This window comes from Chanodichthys erythropterus, chromosome 2 (genome assembly GCF_024489055.1).
Source record: "Chanodichthys erythropterus isolate Z2021 chromosome 2, ASM2448905v1, whole genome shotgun sequence".
NCBI lineage: Eukaryota > Metazoa > Chordata > Actinopteri > Cypriniformes > Xenocyprididae > Chanodichthys > Chanodichthys erythropterus.
Genome location: NC_090222.1, coordinates 22,308,471 through 22,334,110, shown reverse-complemented (window position 1 = coordinate 22,334,110; position 25,640 = coordinate 22,308,471). Strand labels below are relative to the sequence as shown.

Below are 25,640 nucleotides of genomic sequence, written 5' to 3'. Positions count from 1 at the left end.
GAAAAAATATTAACAGTTTGGGAAACATACATACACAAAAGCAATGACTGACAGACGGATGGGTGATAAGCTGTAGTCTATTATCAGACTTCCCATATTCCTTCACTCCCTGCTATTTAAAAATGAATCCAGGCTTGCATTTAGTTTGTATACATTTGAATTATCATGTTTTCATGTTGTTGGCCTATTGGATGTTTATGATAAAAATGTCAGTCATGCAAACCGCAGAACTGACTAGTTTGCATGGCTGACATTTAGACACACACACACACACACACAAAGAATCAAAGTATCTAGCAGGCACTTCCATCTCAGTAACCCGAAGCTTCAATACATATAGTGCAACTCATTAGTGCTTATTTAATTAGATGGTGGAATCAAAACATTCCAAAAGGTTCTGTTCAAATCAGAGGTCAAATTATCACAGCATACAGTAATTTGTCAGAACATGCTTTCTTATGTCCCTATGAGATAAACATCCAGCAGTTTGTTCAGTCTCATCTTAACACGCTTCGTTAGCTCAAGGTGTTTAATTAGAAGAATATCATGTTCTCCAGTCACCCGGTGGTTTGTAGCGTATCTCACCAAGCTTTCCAGCTGCACAGGTTATAAAAGGTCTGAAAGATGTGTTTAGCAGTATTGTAACTAAGCATTAAATAGGCTCCATGGGCTTGTTTATTGGTCTAAACAGACTGAACTTGTCATGATTACTGTATTTCAGTACATGGGAAACTTTGAAAACAGATGTTCTTATGCATTAGTGAACCAAATATAAAAAATTAACACACACCAATGAGATAAAGCCAGTGGGGTTATGTTCATTAAATTATTACTTTGATATTCCTCTGCTGTTATTTCCCCTCTCAGCTTTGGTTTGTTGTTTATTACTGTACTGTATATATGTTAACATAAAACATATATACAGTACAGTACAGTACACATAGTCGTTGTCTTTTAAAAATAACTGAGTGTGTTTACAAGTGCAATCTTACGATGCACCTTATATTTCTATAATAATGAGTGCCCAGCGTTTGTAAAGTCAAATATTTTTTATATACTATTTATCATATTTAGTTTTTACCTCTATTACTGTAACCAACATATAATGGTTATAATAATTTCTCTCCTTCTTGTCCGTTTCTTCTGTTTAATTATTTACAATTTATTTCATATATAATTCATAAATATTATTTGTTGTTGTTGCAGCAGTGGATCTATTAACGGGCACTTTACTAATCTATTTTCTATAATATTACTGTCCATTTTACTGCAGCCAGTGATGTATTAAAAAAGTGTTGAGTAACTACTGCTGACATAATTAGGTTCAGGACACTGGACCGCTCTGTGGTGACATGAAATTAATGTTCTCCATTTGCAGCATGGCCACATTTTCCCTCCCACCGGATTCCTGTGACTCCAATCCTAATGTATTCTTTTAATCGAATAATAACACACATTTATTATCAGCAGCATTTACAATTAGTTGAATCTTTATCAGTGGATTTAGGGGCTCCTCAGATGAAAATACAGTGGACCAAGTGCAGTGTTATTTTAGTATTATTTATATACTATTATTGTATCTATTTATTTTTTTGTGTGTTTTTATTCATTTTTGTTTTAAATATTTCTATTTAGCTCTATTTTTTATTTATTTTAAGACTTATTTTATTTTGGTTGTTAAATTAGAAATTTTCATTGGATAGTTAAAAAACTTAACACCCCTATCTATCTATCTATCTATCTATCTATCTATCTATCTATCTATCTATCTATCTATCTATCTATCTATCTATCTATCTATCTATCTATCTATCTATCTATCTATCTATTCCCATTTATCCACCTTTCTGTCTATCTGCTTTTCTTTCTATACCATCTATCTATCTATCTATCTATCTATCTATCTATCTATCTATCTATCTATCTATCTATCTATCTATCTATCTATCTATCTATCTATCTATCTATCTATCTATTCCCATTTATCCACCTTTCTATCTATCTGCTTTTCTTTCTATACCATCTATCTATCTATCTATCTATCTATCTATCTATCTATCTATCTATCTATCTATCTATCTATCTATCTATCTATCTATCTATCTATCTATCTATCTATCTGCCTTTCTATTCCTATTTATCCACCTTTCTATCTGCCTTTCTTTCTTTCTCTATACCCATTTATCCGGCTTTCTATCTATCTGCCTGCCTTTTTTCTTTCTATACCCACCTATCCATCCATCCATCCATCCATCTATCTGCCTATCTACCACCTATCTCAATCCGTCTGTCTATTTATCTATAAAAACACAGCAGCCAGTGCAAATTCAAAAACTTTTGCAGCACCATAAATAGGACATCTTTCCCTTTATTATATAGATATACTTTTTATTAGAAATATGACACATTCATTTTGTGCTCTGAAAACTGTACAATAACAAAGAAACCCCAGTGAAATTAAAAAAGGAATTGTGGAAAGGCAGGGAGAGGAGGAGGAGGAGGAGGGCAGGGGGTTCAAGGTGGAGAATTCAGGCAAGTACGTATCATCTGGAGTGACAGTCAGTGATACCGAAATACACACTGTTACATGATGTTACAGAACACTCATATAGTCCAGTAACCCGATGAGAGTTGGGTGGGGGATCTCAGAATCGCAATGATATCTATAATAATGATAACAATAGTCCCCAAGCACAGTAAGAAAGATATTTATAGGCTAAAATTCATTTTGTAGAACTCTTCTGGAAATAATTACAATGCTGTACAACAGGACTCTGAGGAGTGAGTCTTGTGCTTTCTCTGTGTGCGACCACAATCTAACCAGAGAATAACACCCCTCTGCAGTTTCATATATAAGACTATTTATAATATATATTTATATATTCATATTCATCTCCGTTTTCTCTTTCAAACTTGATTCTGCACATATTCTGAGACACAGCAGTTTGTTTCAGGTCTCTCAGCTCCAGTGATTCTGATGAAAACATCAAGCGAATGAAAACATGTCGGTTGAACCCACCAACTGGACCTCGACCTGCGTCCAAACTGAATCTCGCACTGATGTCACTTCGGTATTGACAGACTTTCGAAGGATCCGCAGGTCGGTGCGGAAGATGGGACAGCACAGTGGCTAAGTTGTGGGCTGTACTGGTTCAGGACGGCGTTTGAGACAGATTAACAGTCATATGCAGATGGCTTCGGGCAATCACATCGCCTCTTGTGCCCCAAGCATCCGCATGTGTCACACTGATCAACAATGATGATAATAATACTGAGAATACTCAAGAATTTGATTTTTTTAATGACATGTAGCACACCTGATTCCTGCAGGGCAGTTTGAAAGATTTCTGTCTTAGCGATACGTCACTCTCTTCCATAACGCTCTTAAATGTGACATGATCACTAATATGTATCCAGAGGTGTAAGAAATTGAAGGCCACTCACTAAGGCTCATCTGCTCTTAGCCTGAATTCCAGTCCTTCCCTTTAGTCAGTTACTCCCAATGTTCCCATGGCAACATCCCAGGTCACCATTTAACTTGCCCAGTTCAGCTGTTCTTGCCAGCTCATTACCATAGCAACAGGCTCAGACCTGGATTTTTGAAAGTGTTATGATTCGCTTTGACATTAAGGAAAAGGCCATTCCAGGATTAACAAAGAAACAAAAAAACAAAACAAAAAACAGAAATAAAAATTGCACAGCCATGTTGCTTTCACTCTCTTTCAATGTCTTTCTTGCATACTTTTTTTGTCCACACTCTTGCTCAAATATTATTCCATCTCCTTATCCTTTTTTTCCCTGCGAGTAGAGTTTGTTCCGTTTCTCTGTATGCTCTGGGGGTCTTTCAGACCTCCGTCTGCAGGTCCATGATCTCTTGGCCCACCAGAGGGATGGTGGCGCTGGCCTTCTCCCACTCCACTGCTTGCATCTCCAGGGGAGAAGCCTGTAGGGGCTCCAGCTCCTTACGCACCCATGATGGTGGGGAGTGGGTCTTCCTGATGCCCTCCCATGCCCGCTTACTGGGGGTCTGCTGCTTGTCCTGCATAATCAAAAAGAAGAATGTTTTAAATGTGAAATGTATGTAAAATGTCAAGAATTGTTTGGGTCATACTTCAACGCAGAAAAAAAATTAATAAAAAAAATACAGAAAATAAATATTATTGTAAGGACAATTATTATTATTATTATTATTGTATTTAATGTACACTTAATTGAATACAGAAATTTTGTTAGGACAAGTATTATTATTTTATCTAATATAGATTTAATGGAATACAGAAAAAATAAATATTATTGTTAGGACAATTAATATTATTATTGTTGTTATTTAATATCAATTCAACGGAATACAGAAAAACAATATTATTATTAGGACAATTATTATTATTATTATTATTATTATTTAATATTACTTTAATGGAACACAGAAAATTAATAGTATTGTTAGTCAAATTATTTATTATTATTGTTATTAAATACATTTTAATTCCTTGTTATATTTAGTGCTGTCAAATTGATTAATCGCATCTAACATAAAGTTTTAAAATGTATAATATGTGTGTATATATTAGTGTTGTCAAAAGTACTGACTTCGGTACCAAGTCGGTACTGAAATTTTAAAAATAGGACGCTTTGTGTGCTTTTGAGCGGATTCGTAAACACCTCTGATTGGCCATTGTGTTCAAGCCCTCATCAGATGTCTGTGATTGGCTACAGTGATTCTGAAAGTGTGCTGCAGACAGCAAACAATGTCAGGTATTTGAATGTTGAGCAGCAAGTTAATTGGCCGCTGATACTACAGCAACCTATATATATATATATATCAGTGGCGTGCAGTGGTGCTCTGAAATGAGGCATTTTTTTTATTTTTATGAATCATTGTAAATTCATGTGCATTACTCTTAAAGTTGACAAATCTTCATTGTTAAATGAACATTACAGTAACTTACATCAAAAAAAAGAAAGAAAGAAAGAAAGAAAAGAAACCAAATACAACTATTTTGTAATTTTACATTAGCAATGTAATGTTCTATTTATCAAAACCAAGTCAATCTCATCAAGCATCAAGTGTTTTAAGCATTTCTACATTCATTCCAAAATTATAACTAAAGGCAATAATAATTTAAACAATATATTTTATTTGTTTATTGCGGTTTTTCTTTTTAATTGTCAACCTAGAATATTTTGGATCATCAGTCATGCTCCATTAACACTGAATTGCATTTTTAATTTCACCAAGCTGATTGCACTAAAAAACCCCGCAGTAATCATGCTTTCAGTCCATTTCAAGTTTAATTTTGACGTAACATAAAGTAGTGATATATCTAACTGGGTGATCTGTTTACTTACTTTTCGATTAGTCTTCCGATTGACGCCATCATTTGTTCAGTCAAACCTACGCGCGCAACGCGCACGTCAACGAGAGGCGGGATTTATCGCACAAACCAATCATATCCAATCATAACCAATTACATCCAATCATAGCGCGATGGAGACATTGCCTCCTCTCACGTGACTTTCCCCCATTCATTCTCAATTACCCCCCACAAAACCCACCGCACGCCGGGGTTCTGATGATTTTCTATAGATTCCCATGAGAGGAAAGGGAGGCATGACTCCTCTGTGTAACTTTACCTGCGGGTGTCGCTGTTGGGCAGTGTTCCTTAAGAAATACGCGTGACTTGCGCTCTTTTTAATGTCATAATTTGTAATATTTGTGTTGTTTTATATGTAATATGGATTATTTTCTCATCCTATTTTTTTGAGGAGGCACTGCCTCCCTTGCCTACTCGGAGGAAACGCCCCTGATTATATATTTATATATATATATATATATATATATATATATATATTATATACACACAAACTTTTATGTTAGATTGACAGCACTAATTATATTATATTATATTATATTATATTATATTATATTATATTATATTATATTATATTATATTATATATACAAAAGGGTAAGACGTGGAGTTATTAATGTAAATTCGTACACTAAGGTTGGTTTTATCGCTGCCTCCTGATGACACACTCCATCTCTTCCCAGGCTTCCCATCCACTGGGGGAGAATCTCTGTCCTTCTCTGCATGCTGCAGCTTCCTGTTTAAGTCCTGGAACATGTCCTGGTGGCGCTTCCGTGTATGCATGATCTTCTGCAAGACAAAACCTGACTTAAAACCTTTGCAGAGATGAATGAATCTGCACCACACAAGACTGCTGTCATTTGTGGAAAGATTTACATTACACTGACCTCAAAGTCCAGCTCTGCATAGCGTGATTTTCGTCTCTAAAAGGACAAATAAGAATAAAGGATGTTATTGTGTGTCCTTCCAGAGTGGTCTTAGGGAAAAGACAGCAAATGGGTCATTCCCAAAATAAAGTGATAAACATGTCCTTAGACATTTTAGTCATAAGATTTCAAATATATATATATATATATATATATATATATATATATATATATATATAAAAAAAATATGTATAAAAGCCAACATTCTATGACCTAATATTCCAATACATAATATAATGGCTTAATGTTGAACAATCCATGTTGAACAATTTATTCATTCATTTATACTCATTTACTTTTTCCAGTTTAAACATTAGTGCATGAAGCAAAACAACTTTTTTAATAAAATACAATTAACATTTAAAACAAACTAATATAAAAGCAATTAATGATTTAGTATAATATAATATATTTGTTTTTCCAGTTTAAACAGAGCAAAAAAAAGTTAACATAAAATACTTCATTAAATGAACTTATTTAAATTGACATTTAAGGCAACTAATATAAAACCAATTAATAATATAAATTATTAACTTCAAGTCACTGGCATGAGTATAAAGTTAAACTATTATTTTGATTAAAAAAAAACCCAAAAAGTTTATAAAAAGATTAATATGGGAAAAACTGAACTTCAAACGTTCAACATATTATATTTTGTAAGTCAGAAAGTCAATACTTTTTGAGAATGACCCAAATGCAGTAAGTAGAGAAAAAAATGATTGTACAATTTTGGCACTTAGAGCAGACTTTGAGAAAGCATTGTGTTGCTTGTATATTGCACGTTTCCGCCGAGCTCCTGGCATGAGCGTGCAGTAAACAGCTTGTGACCGAATGGCCTTTCTTTAGCCTGTCGGAGAGCGTCTGAGGGCAGTCTGACATTCTGCCTGTGCTGTGCGTGGCTGCAGCTGTGCGCCCGCAATGCATTCTGGGAGCATGTTTGGCCTGAGGTGAGGAGGAATCCACGCTTGTCATCTGCTCCCTTTTAAAGCGTGAGCAAAATCTGACCTTTGCAGAGACTCTCTTTTCTAAGCGGGATAATTGCAAATGCAAAAAGGCATAATTTATGTAGCCTTCTTTCATTTCTTCCTTTTTGAAACGGCAGATCTTTCATACCATTAAGTGTTCCAATGCAGTTTTCATTGAAACCGAGTGCATGTGCATTGGCGGATGTCAGTTGAAATGTAATTCTGAGCCACGTAATGACAGACACTCTCCATAAAACATGTTTTTTTTTTCACTCAGTCCGCACATAAATTAGGACACTCGCTCCCTTGTGGCTGATATGACAAACATTGATGTGAAATCACAGCATCATAGGCAGATGGGTCTACAGCACATTTCTTTGGACCAGAAACCAAAGTGTCCGTCAGTTATCAGGAATAATCACGGCTGAGAAAAGAAAGTGTACAAGATGAAGATGAAAAGATGCTGTGATTTAAAAACAGCATCCACAGAGCTGTAAGACGCACACAGATTTGTGCTGCTAGCCATCAAATGTTAATGGATAGTCATTTAGAAAGCGGTTGTGTCACTGGGATTCTGAATCATTTAGGCTGTGAATCTTTCCATGCAAACTGTGATGAGCGTTTTCATTATTTAGACAAAATGAAGTCAAACATGCTCGTCTACAATGAGGAAACAGGTGAAGGACATATATAGAACGTCTCTATGCAAAATAATCAGCTTCTGCTTGAGTAATTCAAAACAATCTCAGTTATTTTGACAGGGAAATAAAACAAAAACAAGAAAGAATACCATTTACATGTAGTACATCAACTCTACGCGGTGTGTAAGACACTCTCGCTTTCTCTCTCTTTGAGTGCATGTAAGAAAAAGAGCATTCTTAGCAAAGCCACAGAGAGTCAGCGCCTATGCACTAGAGTTTACACTTCATCAGAATACGCTGCGTATCCATTTATATGATATCAATAGGAATAGTGTGCTGTAAAGATGACAAGAATAAAACTCAAACGTTCAGTCAGTGTTTGTGTAGTGGAGTGAAAATATATCTGAGCTAAACTTATTGTTTAATGTTGAATAATCCTTTTATTTGGTATACCACTTGTTACACAAGCACTGGCTGAGCGAGTCCTTCTCTGGCTCAGTGCCAGCCAAAGCGCGAAAGCTGCACAAATCATACCAGTGTGATAATACGCTCCAGGGACCAGCCTATTGTGATTAGGGCTGTGACGTGGCAAATTTTTACTACCGCGGTGGTAAATCACCAACAACCGCCAGTGTTGCGGTGGTGGGATCCAAAGGGGGGGTGGGGTTTGGTTGTATATATATATATATATATATATATATATATATATATATATATATATATACACACACATCAGATGTTGCGTTAGACTTGCGTTTCACCGTCATATTGATGGACAGGACTGTAAAAAAAATCCATCATAAATCAATAATTAGCTTCTGATTTCGTCCACATTTTCATTTTAATTCACGAACTTACAGGATAAGCAAATGGGCCTAGTTATGCATTTATTTATATTATGAAAAGAAAGTTGATCAAAGACTGCGTCACTTTCAGTTTTCATCTTGAACACATCACAGATTGTGAGTGAATGCGATCATCCTTTCCTCTTTACTACTGTACATAAAGGAATAAAAATGAATGAAAATCAAAAAATAAGTTGAAAGATATTTTACCGAAATCTGCATCACGTCAGTTCAATCAGTGTTGCAAATAATATCACGTAGCATTATTCCTCAGAAAAGCCATTCGTTGGCCATGAACTTATAGTCAGCAAGAAAAATAAAATTTATAAAAAAATAATAAATAAAACAATTATGTAAGTAAGCATAATTAACTTTATTATTATAAAATTAAAGACTTAATCTGGGTGCTCGTCCGTGTAATCAAGCGCATCATTTTCATTTTGTTCTGGAGACTGAACTCGCGCTCTGCTGCCACACTAGAGCGCACTCACCACCAACTGGACAGGGGTGGGAATTACAGTTACAAGCTACATAATATGTCAAAATGACAGACGGCCTGCAGATTTTTTTCCGTCACTGCTAAAAAAATCCATCAATGATGGAAAATTTTCAGATAACGCGACCTCTGATATTTTATATATATATATATATATATATATATATATATATATATATATATATATATATATATATATATATATATATATATATATATATATATAAATATATATATAAATCACTACCGCCGGTGACACTCCACGGCCGCTGTGGCGCGGTTGTCATGCCTACCGTCACAGCCCTAATTGTGATCACACCTCTGATCTTTGGTTTCAGAAAGTAGGCAATAAGGTCTTTCCAAATCAAAGGGCTCAAGTCCAAGTCAAATCGTGAGTCATTGATTATGTTGAGTCGAGTTGCAAGTCATCAAATTTGGGTCTTGAGTACAAGTCATGTCCACGTCATGCGACTCGAGTCCACATCCATGAAAGATCTATCTATCGTACGTATACTGCAATGGAAACCGGAGCAACCGGAGGAAACACGCAGAACATGCAAACTCCACACAGAAAGAACTACTGGCCCAGCCAGGACTCGAACCGGGGACCTTCTTGCTGTGAGGCAACAGTGCTACCCACTGAGCCACTGTGTACCTGAATGATACCCAACGATAGCATTGTTTGATCTCATGATTATCATTGTTTCTTACCTCCAAGGAGCTCATAGACAGTGTGGAGATGGTCTCACTCTTAGACATTATTCCAGAGTTTCCAGAGTCCCCTTGCTCACATGTGTTTGTCATCTGGGATTCGCTGGAGATGTTCTGCACTGTCTGCCCCGGGGAGTCCCTCTCCGAACAGGAAACGCTGACTCTGTCGGTGGGCAAGCTCTTTAGCCCAAAGCCTGGCACGGGATCAGTGCCAGCAGGGTTGGCCAGGTGGATGAGCCTGGTCTGGGGTAACTGTTCGATGCTGATGTTGTACTTGGTGGCTTGGTCCTCCTTGCCACCTTTTGAGGGCCTAAGGGTGTTGTTGTTGTTGGGCAAGAGCACGTAACCCTGGCCCGACCCTCCTCCTCCTCCGCCTTCAAGACCACCACTGTCTCCTGGAGCTCCATCCAGCTGCTTGAAGAGCTCACCGTCACAGATGTAAATAGATTTGGCTCCGGGTAGCTCGGTGCTGACCCCGGCAATGCCGCCTTTGTCGCGGCGCATGGTGAGAGTGTGGCTGGCGTAATCGGCAACGTTTTGCAGGTGGACCTTTGCCATGCTGGCAGGAAGGGTGTTGAAGTTAGAGCCTTTCTGTACCGTGATCTGCTGGGAAGCTACCTTTTCCTCGCCTTGTTGGGAGGAACGCTTCAGGGTGCCTGCAAATCAGAGGGAAAAAGCCTTAGTAAAGTGAAAAGTGATTTGATAGAGCAATACTACATTTTACTGCTCTTTCATCAGCTCAAACCATAATTTCTTTAAGTTAAAGGGATAGTTCACCCAAAAATGAAAATGATCCCATAATTTACTCACACTCAAGCCATCTTAGACTTTCTTCTTTCAGCCAAACACAATCAGAGTTATATTAAAAAATATCCTGCCTCTTATAATCTTTATAATGGGAGTGAATGGTGCCATTTTTGAAGCCCAAAAAAAGCATATCCGTCCATCATATAAGTAATCCATTTGGCTCCAAGGGTTAATAAATGCCTTCTGAAGTGAAGTGATGCATTTTTGTAATAAAAAATATTCAGAATTACAACTTTATAAATGGTAATCACTAGCTTCTGTTAATGGCCGTCCGTGCGTTCAAGAGAGAGTTGAGTTCCGGCGTATGACGTAGGCGTAGCCGTAGCGTAAGCTTAGGTGAGAGTAGACAAACAAACAGGGCTGGGCAACAAACTCAAGCTTCTTTCAACATTTTGTTTTAAACATTTTAGACTCATAAAACTCATTTTAGATTTCTGTTTCATTTTGCTCTATCCTCTCAGATTCTACGTCTGTCTACGTATGTCTTGAATCAGGTTAGAGGTCACTTTTCGACCAAAAACTACACTTGCATACGGTTCTTACCAGAAGCCAGTTATTATAGTTTACAAATTTATAAATATGGTTATTTTATCTTCAGTCCCATTATAAAGCTTGGAAGAGCCAAGATATTTTTTTAATATAACTCTGATTGTGTTTGGCTGAAAGAAGAAAGACATATACACCTAGGATGGCTTGAGGGTGAGTAAATTATGGGATCATTTTAATTTTTGGGTGAACTATCCCTTTAACAAGACTATTATTTGTGTTGGCAATTGTCATGAATATTTCTGTGAGTATTTTACATACCATGAGTGTCATGTGTGCTTGAGAGTATGTGTAGTAGATGAAACTATGTCACTCATTCACACAGAGACATGCAGAACAAGAAGATTCCACATTTCAGATTCTGTTTTAATAATTACTGATGCTAGTCCATATTGCGATTTGAATTTTATTAATTTTACAGGCCTACTTTTGATTTATTAATCCAAAATGTGACAAACTAGAATACGCTATACAGTAAATTCCATTTTTATGCCTGGATTCCGTGATTCCACCCAAGGTTTTGCATTGTGGAATTCATAGGGCCCTAACGACAGCAGTTTGATCTCATAGTTGTTGTTTTTTTATGTTTTGTTTTTTGGTGGGTGTGTTACTTATGTTTTTTTTTTTTTTTTTTATTTGACCTTGAGTCTGCAATAAAGTCTGATGATGATGATGATAGAAGAGCAATTTTATGAGCTACCATAGCAGCAAGAAAGTTGAAATTGTGGATAGTGAAAATGCTAATAAAATAGGTAACATTTTATCTTAAAAGTAAACAAATAAAGGTCCTAGCGATTGTTTTAATACATTGCAGAATGAAAAAGGAATCGTCAAATATATTGATTTTCAAAAAAAAAGCATTGTCAAGCTAATTATACATTATGCAAATTGTCAGATAATCATTGGCTATCTTACAAAACGTATGCGGAAAACAGGACAAAAGCAAAGTTGAAAGTTTGAACTCTGAGGGTCGCATTACACAATGCTTTGCAAAATAATGTGGCCAAAACTTTAGCTTCAGGAAGTCATGTAAAAGGGTCTCTTCTATGAGGGAGTCTGATAGAAGGCTTGATTTTTAGTCCTTCACTCTTCAAAAAAGCAAAAAATATCACATCACAAGTCTCTATTTCCAGATGCTAGCTTGATATGTCGTCTTGACAAATAATCAGAATCTCATTTCCGATAGATATCAGAGAAGAAAGCTGCTATCTGATAATAAAATGTCGGGAGGGACTTAATTAGGACAGGCCGGCAGATCTGAGGCACGGCAAGGGAACAGACAAGTCTATTTATCTGCATTTTGCTGCTCGCCAGCAATCAGATCGTGTTCTGAATTTCCTTGAAGAAAATGCATTATGGGGCCTGTAAAATGGCACTTGTCTTGTCTAAACAGCCGTCTGCACCTCTCAGAGGGGCATCACAGCAAATTTAAATGAGTGTGTTGAGAGACTCACCTGATCGGCAAGCAATGTCTACATCCTTCTCAAAGTCAGTCTGGCGAAAACAATGAGAATGAGAGTTTTAATCCACGATTTTATGTTTTACGTGTAACAAAAATACAGAAATGTAGTCGCAAGTCACCATCAGCTGAGCATGGCCATTCTGGAAAGATCCACCAGAGTCACCGTTTCCATCTTCTTGACGATCAACAACGCGACACTTTACTGCCTCTTGGACCTAATCGATTGTAAAAATCATGTGTAAGTATTTTCATTTGTATCTAAAATGGGAAAGTCTGCCTTTAAATTTTAAGACTGATTCAGGTATGGGGAAGGTTGACTTACCTCTCTGCGTAAGATGCAATGCACCATCACGATAACGAAGCCCTCGAGAGAGTCAAACACGGCAAAAAGAATCTGAAACAAGGCTGAGCGGCGGTCAGTGATGGCCAGGACCGCCGACATCCAAGTGAGAGCCAGCAATGGAAGTACAACGCAGGAGCTCCACAGCGACGCCCTACAGGACAGGAGCAGAATTACAGTGAGTGAGGGTTTATATCACCATTGGCATACAAAAAGACAAAGAGGGCAAAACTAAAGGATAAGCCTCTCTTTCAGAGTGATTTTGGTTGATATTTATTTCTCATAAAACTAATTCATATTTATCATGCATATTATTGATTTCTTGGATGTTTGATGCATGTTTTAAAGACATGAGTCTGGTATTGCACTAAAGAGCATTAATATGTGAATACACAGATCAATACAGTGCTCAATATGAGCTAGAGTTGCCCTTTTTGTTGATTATACTCTGAACAATATCAATACACTCAAAACATGGTTCAATCACAATTCAAAACATATGTGAACAGGTGCAACAGATAAAAATAAGCCAAAAGAAGCAATAAAAAGGAGCAATGGATGATGAAAAAGAGGAAGACAAATGAGAGGGTGAAAGATGAAGGAATGTAGACACATTAGCGGTCTTTAGAGAAAAAAAAAAAAACTCTCCCCTGATCATGGATTTGGAGGAAAGGGCCAGCATGTTCAGCAAGTCCTACATCTCACTATTTTTACTATTTTATTCCTCTCTTTTATCATTTTAAAAATGTATTCTTGATCCGCTTTTTTTTTAAACACACCAAGGAACACGTTGCCAATCACACATACACACACACAGACACACAAACAAGTCGAAGAATGCTCATACACCCTTAAAAATAAAGGTTCTTTATTGGTATTGATGGTTCCATGAAGAACCTTTGATATCAATGGAACCTTTATATTCCATAAAAGGTTCATTATAGTGGAAAAAGGTTCTTCACACTTCAAAAACAACAACAACAACAATAACAAAAAAAACAAAAAACAAAAAAAAAACAGTTATTTTCAGAACTGTTCACTGAAAGGTTCTTGTTCAGTGGCTACACTATAGAAAACTGTTGTGGGAAATAATCACAATTCATTAATTTCTTTGATATTCATTAGGGATTTACAGTACATATCTTTTATGAACAGATACGCAGATCCCATAAGCATGTATATAATCATCTTTATGAAGTACTTTGCCCTATAAAGCTTTCACCTGACATCCACAAGCACTGATAAACACAAATGTAGTCAACCCCGGACATCTATACACATATACCAACACACACATATTGCAGTAAAACATTCTCGACCTTTCACCCTATATTTACAAATTGCTGCAATTCACCGTATTGCAGGTTGCATGATTTTAACATCTATTATTGTTCCTTAGCTGCCGCAGCATACAAAAACACATCCTGCACATACTCACGTACATTAATAAATGGCTGGTCTACTTTATATCTCGTTAGAGAGTGAAACACACAGCCAGCTTACCAGCAACAGGCTAATGACAGAGACCAGACCAACATGGCTCATTTCAGTCTCACAGTCAAAAAAGCCATTCTTGGCATGGCTATTAGCCCTTACAAAAATGTCCCATGGCAACCATAGCTTTCATCAAAATACCACTAAGTCCAACCAAAATACCATACGAAAAGTGTTACTGGAAAAACTGTGAAACTTGGCCATCACTGTCATTACAAATGAAATAAAAAAATAATGACAGAAAGATGCAGAAAGATTCCTGTACTGTTTTAAGGATAGTGGTTGACTGATTTTAGGTTTTCAATATTTAATATATAACGTATACAATATGCGTTATAAGTTAATTCATTTGAATTATACCAAGTGAAATGTTTAAAAAATGTCAGCACATTTGAAATTTTAACATTTTATCAGAATGATTTTTTGTATTATTTATATACTATTATAGCATTTAATTTTTTGATTTAGCTTTATTTTTGCTTTTGTCGTTTTTAAATATTTCTATTTAACTTTATATTATTTTATTTCAGTTTAAGTAAATTTAGTATTCAACTTTAACTCATTTATTTTTAGTTGCCAAAGCAACATTTCTAATAATTAAATTTTATTTTTGATACTATTTTAAATAGTTTTAGTTAACAATAACACTGAATATTACTCCAAATTTATTAAAATATATGAAAGTGCCAATGCATATGTCAACTGCTTAAGCAGGCATGTCAGATTTCTCAAAATGACCAAATATTGGCACATTTATAGTGCTGTTGATATACTGATATATCTATCTCTTATACAAAAATGGATTTGAACTCCGGGAAATGCACATACTGAATGCACTGAAAGTCATTTTGTATTAAGCCTAAAGCTTCTGCCAAATGCATAAATGTAATTTATTATAACTAAAACTATGCTACTTTGACAGAAATTATGGTTACCATGGTAATCTTTAGCAAGGAACCGTCTGGTCAACTGCGCACTACAAACACACTTGCACACTCACACAAACATAGCAGGGCTTCAAGATGGGCTCCTATTGCAGTCTGCATGATTTAGCATAAAAGCTTTGTCTCTGCTAATCACTTCTGACAACAGCTAAAGAGCAGGGTGAGGGAAATGAATGGGGGAGAAAACCAGAAAAGTAAAAAAAAAAAAAAAAAAAAAAAGGGGGTGAGGTAAGAAATATGCAGAAAAAAAGAAAAATAGAACCGAAGGCAGAGCATCAAAGAGTTGGTAAATAATTAGCGGGACTAACATGGCGTTACTGGTAGCTGTGGTGGAAACGTCAGCCGACGAGATAACTCCGCACTTGGCACATTTGAGCGTCATATTGTACAGTGGCACTGTCATCTGACTGCAAAGTCAAATCAACACACTGAAATATACATGTACGCTGATATATAACCACACACACGCTCTCGCACACACATACACACACACACACACACACACAGACACATACACCTATATACATGTAGATACACAGACCTAGCGGCCACAGAATCCCCTTCCAGCTCTCACTCAGGGCAGATCTCTGTCAAGGCTTTGGGAAGAGTGCAGGAATGATGGAAAAGATTCTGTCATGATAGTTTTATTTCTAAATAGGCCTGATTGAACATGTGGGACAAAGAGCTAACGAGTAAAAAAAAAAAAAAAAAAAATCAACTCTATATGTCGTGCATGTGCATGGATTACCATCATTTATTTTCACTGACACTCTACATAAAATACTACATGATAGGATTTTGATTATGTCATATCAATGACATCAAAATCTTCTTTTGTATTAGTATGCCATATGGAATTTGCTTGATTTAGGCTGCGAGCAGTTTATCCGTCCCACTCTGCATCTGTCTTTGGGCCCTGGAGAGAGACATGGGAAGTCGAAAAAGCTGGCTAAAAAACATACACACAAACATTCATGCGTGTTGACAGCGGGAGATCGTGCATTCACAGACTCTAGCTAAATCACGGTCATTTTAGGAGACACATTAAAGTCATCCAAAGCCATAACTGCCAATATCCTGCATGCACGAACTCTGCACATATCTAAGTGTGGCTTGTTTTTTTTTTTTTTTTTTGTATTATTAAATAAACTGCAATATACAATATTTCAGTTTGAAATGTCACTGTTGAGACAGAGACTATTTACTTTTATCCTAAAGTATGCTTTTATAGAGAAGCTCAAATGCATTTTAATATTTGCAGACAGCTTACGAAATGTGAAAAATAACAAAATATGCATTTCCCTTTTAGAAAAAAAAAAAACTATTTTAAATAAATAAATAAAAGAGGCTGCATTAATTATTTAACACTGTCCAAAAATACACTACTGTTCAAAATTTTGGGGTCTGTAAGATTTTTTTAATTTTTTTTTTTATGTTTTTGAAAGAAAATCTCTTATTCTCACCAAGGCTGCATTTATTTGATTAAAAATACAGTAAAACAGTAATATTGTGAAATATTATTACAATTTAAAATAACAATATTTTTTTTATTATTATTATAATATATTTTAAACTAATTTATCCTGTGATGGCAAAGCTGAATTTTCAGAAGCCATTGAACATGAACATTTCTTATTAACAACTGTTTTCACAATTGAAAACAGTTGTGTTGCTTATATATATATATATTTTTTTTTTTTCTTTTTTTTTTTTTTTCTTCAGGATTCTTTGGTGAATAGAAAGTTCAAAAGAACAGAAATAGAAACAAATAGAAATTTTGTAATATTAAAATGTCTTTACTGTCACTTTTGATCAAATTAATGTTTATTTGCTAAATAAATGTATGGATTTCATTATATATATATATATATATATATATATATATATATATATATATATATATATATATATATATATATATATATATATATATATATATATATATAAAATTTATAAAATTACTGACTCCAAACTTTTGAATGTAGTGTATGTAATGCAACTGTTACACACAAAATAGCCACCTGCAAAGAATAAAAAAAATAAAAATAAAGCCATCAGTTTGACATGGCTGCCCAAATGGATAGGAAGTTGATTCTGCTACTGGCAGACATGTAGATTAAACCCTGCATAATACAAGAAATTCAATTCCAAGCAAAAGGCCAATGTGACCAATAAAACCTGACTAGATGCAGTGATATTAAAAAGCAATCAGCATTTAAAAAAAAAAAAAATATAAGACCATCTTTCTAGTCGTGAAAGAACTTCAAAGACCGAGCTGATATGATCCTATGCCAAAAAATTAAAACATTCTCATTTATTTTACCCTCCATTTTTGAACCAGTTCATCTTTTGTTTTATCTTGCTGCAGGTAGTAAAGGAATGTGAAAGCTCTTGATTTGGAACACAGCAATTTATCAAAACGCACTTTGTTATTCTAAACCTGAAGAAAATGTCAGAATTTACAGGTGTACAGAAACTACCCAAAGTGCTACTGCTGCACTATGCATAATTAACAGCATCGCCAATTAATTAGGCTAATAAAAACTGTTTTAAGAAGAAGGGCGAGGGAGGAAGGAAGAAGTGATACAAATCCTCCCTCTAAATCTAATTCACCCTTCCCATCTATCAGCACCCAACGACGGCAGCCAGCCTTGAGTTAATCTGTTTCCGCAGAGGATGTAATGCGGTTGGAAAATACTCAAGCAAACATGTTGATAAGAGTTTTGGAATTGCAAAAATATATTTTCCATTATTACATAGACACAAACAAAACTCTGGCTTTCCAAAAAATCCAATCCAATCCAAAATGTCCAACAACGAAATCCACATACTTACTCATACAAGCGTACTTTTGCACACTCCCAAACATACACACACACAAACTAATTTATGGATCCAAACAAGAATCAGAAAACTGAATATACAGCTATTCTAAATCTAAATTTATAATCTACAGCACATTCAATCTAACCAGCATGCTTCCATCAGAAAGTTGACAGGCTTGAGTCCTAAAAGATTAAGATGGGCATCAGGCAAATTTAAGCGCTAACACTGTAGCTGCTAAATTGTGGGAGAGGCTAAATTAGAGAATGGGCGGACCTGCATCTCAGCCAATCAGTGGCGGGCGAGTGGGCGGGGCAGAGAGGAGAGCCCTGAGTGTGAGCGAGGGGATGCTGTGGTAACTCTGATACAATGTCTCAAACAGCACAGAAACAAACACAATCGAGCAGAAAGATCATAGCAGAGGCAAACACAATGTTGTTGAAATGAAATAAACATAATAATAATCTAAAAACAAAAAGAAAGAGAAGGACAAGGGAAAGAAAACACTAGGATGCAAAAATGATGCCAGTAAGGGCACGAGTCAGCCTGCAGGCAGTGGAGCACAGCCCAGAAAAGGAAACACAGACAGTCAATCATGAGTCATAACATGAGTAATATTCATCTTCTCGGTAATAAATCTCAGGCCACATTTCTGCTGTAAAGCCTGATTGGTAGAAGGCATGTGAATCTTGGAAGATTAACAAATCCAGTGTGTAATTGATGGTCAATGGCACGGAGATGGACAGCGTACGATTGAGAAACCCTTTATAATTAGGTCTATAATAACAATTCTCAGTTCATACTTCAGCTTCAATGACATTTAACTCACACGACTGAAAAATTGTCAAAATCAATGGATATAAAATGAGAAATTCGCTCAGCTTGAGTGTTATCGATCAGACGCATGAAGCTGACGCCTTATGTGAGATTTCCTTTGCCGGCTCCTTTGCGACTGCCCCTCAAATAAACATTTCACACACAGAAACATGACTTGGAATCAAGATGCACAGCAACACCTAAAAATCAAGAGAAGCTGGAGAAATGATTAAGCGACACATGGCAAATCACCAACGGAAATGTAAAAGAAATGCAATGAGTGAGCAAAGGTGTCATCTTGCTTTTGACGGGACCAATAACCAGTCCTTATCAATCTCTTCCCCTCCCTTCGAAGGAAAAAAAAAGAGTTTCTTTTAAGCAAAATTGGCTAATTCATGTGTAAAACAAGAAAAAAATAAAATAAAAAATTTGGTAGTGAGGTTTTTAGAAAACAATCATATTTTGTTTCTCAAGAAAATCTATTCCATTTTAAAGATGTTTAGATTTTTTTTTTGTGGAAAACTAGACAAAATCATTTGATTGGATGATAAATTTGATAATAAATGTGATTTTTTTTTGCGTCCTGCTGAAGAAGGGAGAGATGTTATGAAAGGCTGGCCAATGTCTTTCCCAGAGCTGGTTAGAGGTCAGCCAATGAGATGAATGAATGCTGTGAGGCATACCCGGCCCTCTCCTTGAGTTTCATATCAGTTATGCCATCTTTGGACACCAGTTTGTTAAAAACCAGAATCCCGATAACCATGTTAACCTGGTGAAGAGAGAGGAAAGAGGTGAACACACATGTGCATATCAAAATACAGCCTAACAATAGAAACACAGTACTAGTGACTTCTCCTGTGTGCTACAAAGTGCCTGTTTTTATCTCGTTTAGGAGGATTTTGTAAATCCTTGTTTACCTTGTGGTTTTGTTGTATTTTAATAAGAACATTTTAGATGTTAGAGCAAGTAATGTATTAACAGTATTGTAAATTTGCCTTTAATTTATGACTTTTGCAGTGTATCACATATACTAGTTTGCTTACTGCTAACATGTGTTCAAACAAACCTAATCAAGTCAATAAAAATATTTTTATGCCAATAAAAATATATGAACATGTTGCTGTTTAAGCTACTTCTGATAATCCCAATATTTTAGCAGTCAATTTCCAATTTTATGATTTTGGATACAGATATTTGATATCACAGCAAATACTGATATGCGACTAAATTTACACCTTCATTTACACCTTCAACTGTAATACAATTTTAAAAATGTACAGAACAAAACAGCTACTGAGAGATGCTTTGGTTTTATACAGAAAAATTGCACTAGAATGACATTTTCTTATGACAGTGTGGAGAAAATTTCACTCTCAACCATTATACCAGTGTCTGACCAAATAACATCTGTTGTAAAAGGGATACTGCTGTAATCCATGTTAATATAGTGTAAACCCAAATCAGGTTTAATTAATCTGCAGTGGTGTAATGACCTGACTATTGTGACTACACTTAGCATATGCTGTGTTTAAACAGATCCACTGAAACATGTGTTTGCTGGATATTATTTTGTGGAGTTATGAGGGTAAAATCTGGAATTGAATTGAAACCTTCTCATTCACTGAAGCTGGAAATGAGGGACAGAAGATTTCTGTGAATAAATCAAACAAACAGAGAGAGAAATTGTACCAAGACGACAGCAGCAGCTGGTCCCACAAACGCGTACAACAGTCCACCTTCCAGAGACAGCCAGCAACTAACACACAACACAAAAGCAGAAAAGAAAGAGTAAGAATGAGAAAGATGGAAGAAAGAAAAGGATAAAGAGACCAGAAGGAAAAGAGAAATCAGTGATGGGGTTGTCAGATATCATTAGTGGTTTTTAACATTTTGAAGCGTCTGCTTGAAGGATGCAAGGCAGGGATGGACTGGCCATATAGGGAGCACTAGGACTATCAGAAATATATGATTCATCAAACTTCATCATGATCATACTTACTAGTTAACAGTGCCATATCCCTTTGCTTTGGTGAATCCAACAGAAATTGCTACAACGAGAGCAGGTAAACCTATGATAAAAGAACAGAAATTAGTGGAGAGCTGTTGAGTACTTGACATATATCATCATGTACGTGAACCTTTTTATTCAACTTCAAGACTATTACATTCAGTTAAATTTCATCTAAGATTATAGATCAATTATAGTACCACACGATGCTGCAAAAACCAACTGAAATTTTATATCACCTACCCAGCTGGGTCATTATTTTCAGAGGAGACAGATTATAAGATACATAGAGAGCCTATTTACACCTGGTCACTTCATACGTTTTCTCTGCTCGGATAGCTATAGGATCGTGAAAAAAACAGGTATAAACGCCCACAGAAACACTTGAGACGGATTTAAATCCAATCACTCAAACCACTACAGAAGGTAGTTTGAGACGCATTCCAGACTAAAATGGTCAAGTGTAAATGCATCTAGTTGTTGCAACCACATATATAAATTTTACTTTCCAAAGTACCATTTACCATTTCCCAAAGTGGTAAAAAAATAAACATGTGAGAGTGTGTTACACCGGCTGCCATTAGCCAGATATGACAGCACTACTCCAACATGCATTGCCACAGATTTGGCCCGCAGCTGAGTAGCTCAGTATCTTTTCAGCAAGCAGACGTTCAAACTACCGCAAATGAAACTGAAAGTTCGGTGTTGCATCATGAAGCTTGACACACAATCACCTTTATTAAAAGTAGCGAGGCTAAATTATCTCACCAGTACTGATGCCGTTCTCTCCCCTATTGCAGTCGTTGATATTAAAAATTAGCTGATGATAAATAAAACGCAGCTCAAATCTGTTGCTTGACGCGAACTCTGCTGAATTTGCTTATAACGAAGATCGGATTTATATTTGTTTTGCGGAGACACATTTATGTGGCCAAGTGTAAATGGAAGAGTTTTAACAAATCAAATAGCTATCCGGACAGTAAAAACGCATGAAGTGAGCAGTTGTAAATATGCCCATAAAGATGGATAGGAAGTCAAAGAGACAAGCCTCACCCCAACCAAGGCAGAGGAAACGTTTGCGTATAATGCGGTTTCTAAGACGGCCAGTCACAGCCATGTAAGACTGCCACGCCTCCGTGAGAACCCAACAGAAAGAGGACAGGAAGAAGAAGTGCAGAAATGCAGCCACAAGAGTACAAACAACCTGAGAGCAAGAAAATAGGGAAAGAAAGAGAGCCCATCCATCAAAAGATACAGATGGTAAAAAGGAGATACGTAAATAGAAAGATTAAGAAGCATATTTTGTAGGATTTTATCAGTTTGTTTGTGTTTGTTTGGACATACCTTGTTCCGTGTCTGGGTCTGTCCAATAAGTATGAGAGCATTGGAGGAGATGATGGACAGACAAAAGTTGATGAGGATGACAGAGCGTTCTGAGCGGATATACCTGAGGAAAAACAAACAGAATCACTGAGTCTATTGCTCACAATCATTCACTCACAATGCTTTCAAAAGATCGGCACATCAATGGAACATGAACTAATGTATAATTGCTAGTGGTAGCCAAGATGTGACACTGTGAAGGCCTCTGTACAGACTACTGAAGCACAAGATGTTCTTTGGATTATTCTCAAATCAGACTTAATAAAGTGATCATCAAACTTTTGGAGTTGATGCAGCTCAAGAGTAGCTGTATTTAAAGCTAAAGCTGTGAAATTCATTTAGACTTTTATTGTTCAAACGTTTAATTATTTCAAATAAAATTTTTATGACAAAAATGTGGTTTTGTAAATGCAAAACATCAGTATTTTGGATGCCTCTGTGTATACACTACAGTTCAAAAGTGCTTTTTATGTTTTTTGAAAGAAGTCTATTATGCTCAGTATGGCTGCATTTATTTGATCAACAACACAGTAAAAAACAGCCATATAGGGAAATATTATTACAATTTAAAATAAAATAGTTTTATATTTTAATATATTTTAAAATGTAATTTATTCCTGTGATGGCAAATCTAAATATTCCGCAGTATGCACATGATCCTTCAGAAATTATTCTAATATTCTGATTTTCTGCTCAAGAAAATTTCTTATCATTATTAATGTTGAAAACATTGAAACATTGATAACAAATGTTGTGCTGCTTAATATTTTTTGTGGAAACCATGATACATTTCTTTCAAAATTCTGTAATTTATGTAATTTATTTGATTTTTTTAACAAATGTAAAACTCTCTTTACTGCCTCTTTTAATCAATTTAACATATTCCTGCTAAATAAAAGTATTATTTAAAGGTGCCATCGGATGAAAAATTGAATTTACCTCGGCATAGATGAATAACAAGAGTTCAGTACATGGAAATGACATACAGTGAGTCTCAAACACCATTGTTTCCTTCTTCTTATGTAAATCTTATTTGTTTAAAAGACCTCCAAAGAACAGGCGAATCTCAACAAAACAGCGACTGTCGGGATCATTAATATGTACGCCCCCCAATATTTGCATATGCCAGCTCATGTTCAAGGCATTAGACAAGAGCAGCCAGTATTAACGTCTGGATCTGTGCACAGCTGAATCATCAGACTAGGTAAGCAGGCAAGGTCAATAGCAAAAAATGGCAGATGGAGCAATAATAACTGACATGATCATGATATTTTTAGTGATATTTGTAAATTGTCTTTCTAAATGTTTCGTTAGCATGTTGCTAATGTACTGTTAAATGTGGTTAAAGTTACCATCGTTTCTTACTGTATTCACGGAGACAAGAGAGCCATCACTATTTTCATTATTAAAAACTTGCAGTCTGTATAATGCATAAACACAACTTCATTCTTTATAAATCTCTCCAACAGTGTAGCATTAGCCGTTAGCCACGGAGCACTATCAAACTCATTCAGTATCAAATGTAAACATCCAAATAAATACTATACTCACAGGAATCGATGCATGCATGCAGCATAAATGACGAACACTTTGTAAAGATCCATTTTGAGGGTTATATTAGCTGTTTATATGCTGGTCAAGGCAGTCAAGAGCTCGGGGGCGGGGAGCGCAAGATTTAAAGGGGCTGCGCACTGAATCGGTGCATATATAATTATGGCTCAAAATAGGCAGTTAATAAAATTAAAAATCTATGGGGTATTTTGAGCTGAAACTTCACAGACACGTTCAATGGACACCATAGACTTATGTTACATCTTGTTAAAACTGGTTCTAGGGCACCTTTAAAAAAAAAAATCTTATTGACCCCACATTTCACATTATTTACTTAAAATTAATTTAGAAATAATACAAAACGTGAAATGACCATTGACAAGGCTTTTAATAGTTTTTGGAACTGGCAGTAAACAGACTGACCACTTAGTTAATGTGCTAATCAAGCACATCAGTCTATCACCACTAATAACCACGCTGAATCGTAAATAACAACCTGACTTGTTTAGGATTACATCATGTCAAATAATTGATTTGAATCTCAAACTTTAAAGCATCCCAAAGCTCTTTATACAAAAATGTGTCGCTGTCCATGGTGCTGAAACCCTTGTGGCTTCCCATAAATATCTATGAGTTTCTTTTACTGGTGAACAGCCAAATTGTGTTTTAGCAGTGGAAGATCTTGCTTACCTCCAAACAGACACATAGATGATGATGAGGAGAAGCAGGGTGAGGGACGACACCCCGCAGCCCACGATCAGAGTCACAGATGGAAGCTGGGACTTATCCATGTTCTGTCAACACAAGAAAATAGACTCAGTTAGTGCTCACAGATGATAACGTTGCATCAGGCTAGCCGCCTGCCGTCCTCCATGCAATTCTGTGCTGAAGAGAGCTGAGGAGAGTGGGCTGCTGTCCGTGTGGCTCCGGCTAAGGAACAAGGTGAGATGAAGGTCACTCGGCAAAGGGCTGATACCGAGGACTGAGATATCCAGAGGGCACAGTAGACAGCTACAGTATAGCAACTTATGACTGCCTCTAATGCCATAAATATCAACAGAAAAGCTAAATGCTTGATGCTGTGAATTACTCATACAGAGATTGTGAACCAAAAGCTTTAAAATATCACATTTGCAGGCTTGCGCAACCATTGTCTTGGTTGCCATGGTGATGTGGTGGAGAAACAGCGGCCACTGCAGTGGTGTACGCAGCATTAACTGTACCATAGGTGTGAGTAGTGCGTGCCTGTGTGCTCGTGAATATCTGCATTCCTTGCTTAAGTCTTAAGCCATTATAATGCATGTCTATAAATACTTGCCTTTCAACATTTCAAATACATTGATGTGGTACTGTGGAGTTAAGGATGTCCATGGTTTTACGTATTCTCAGAGGTGTGGACCTCTCACCTTAACTCAAAAACACACAGACTTACACTTACACACAAAGATAATTGGTTGAGTTTATAGCCTGTCTTGTCTCCAGGTTTAATGTGCGCACAGGGCCAAGTTAAT

The 25,640-nt window shown here is 36.1% G+C and overlaps 1 protein-coding gene across 6 annotated transcripts in view; it reads right to left on the bottom strand.

Moving 5' to 3' along the window:
* Positions 1-2,426: 2,426 nt before the first annotated feature.
* adgrb1a (adhesion G protein-coupled receptor B1a) overlaps positions 2,427-25,640 on the bottom strand; it is a 113,224-nt gene continuing 90,010 nt past the window's right edge. For 3 of the 6 annotated variants that reach the window (XM_067404818.1, XM_067404827.1, XM_067404835.1), the window contains 14 exons: positions 24,820-24,923; positions 22,540-22,642; positions 22,249-22,399; positions 21,187-21,256; positions 20,877-20,943; positions 19,871-19,956; positions 15,857-15,955; positions 13,093-13,264; positions 12,890-12,985; positions 12,763-12,802; positions 9,956-10,611; positions 6,259-6,294; positions 6,002-6,160; positions 2,427-4,039 (listed from right to left, as the gene is read on the bottom strand). In XM_067404818.1, the coding sequence (XP_067260919.1) occupies positions 3,845-4,039; positions 6,002-6,160; positions 6,259-6,294; positions 9,956-10,611; positions 12,763-12,802; positions 12,890-12,985; positions 13,093-13,264; positions 15,857-15,955; positions 19,871-19,956; positions 20,877-20,943; positions 21,187-21,256; positions 22,249-22,399; positions 22,540-22,642; positions 24,820-24,923 (2,034 nt within the window). In that variant the 3' untranslated portion in view covers positions 2,427-3,844. The remainder of the gene's footprint in view (positions 4,040-6,001; positions 6,161-6,258; positions 6,295-9,955; positions 10,612-12,762; positions 12,803-12,889; positions 12,986-13,092; positions 13,265-15,856; positions 15,956-19,870; positions 19,957-20,876; positions 20,944-21,186; positions 21,257-22,248; positions 22,400-22,539; positions 22,643-24,819; positions 24,924-25,640) is intronic. The other 3 variants (XM_067404844.1, XM_067404852.1, XM_067404862.1) reach the window with 1 other exon arrangement.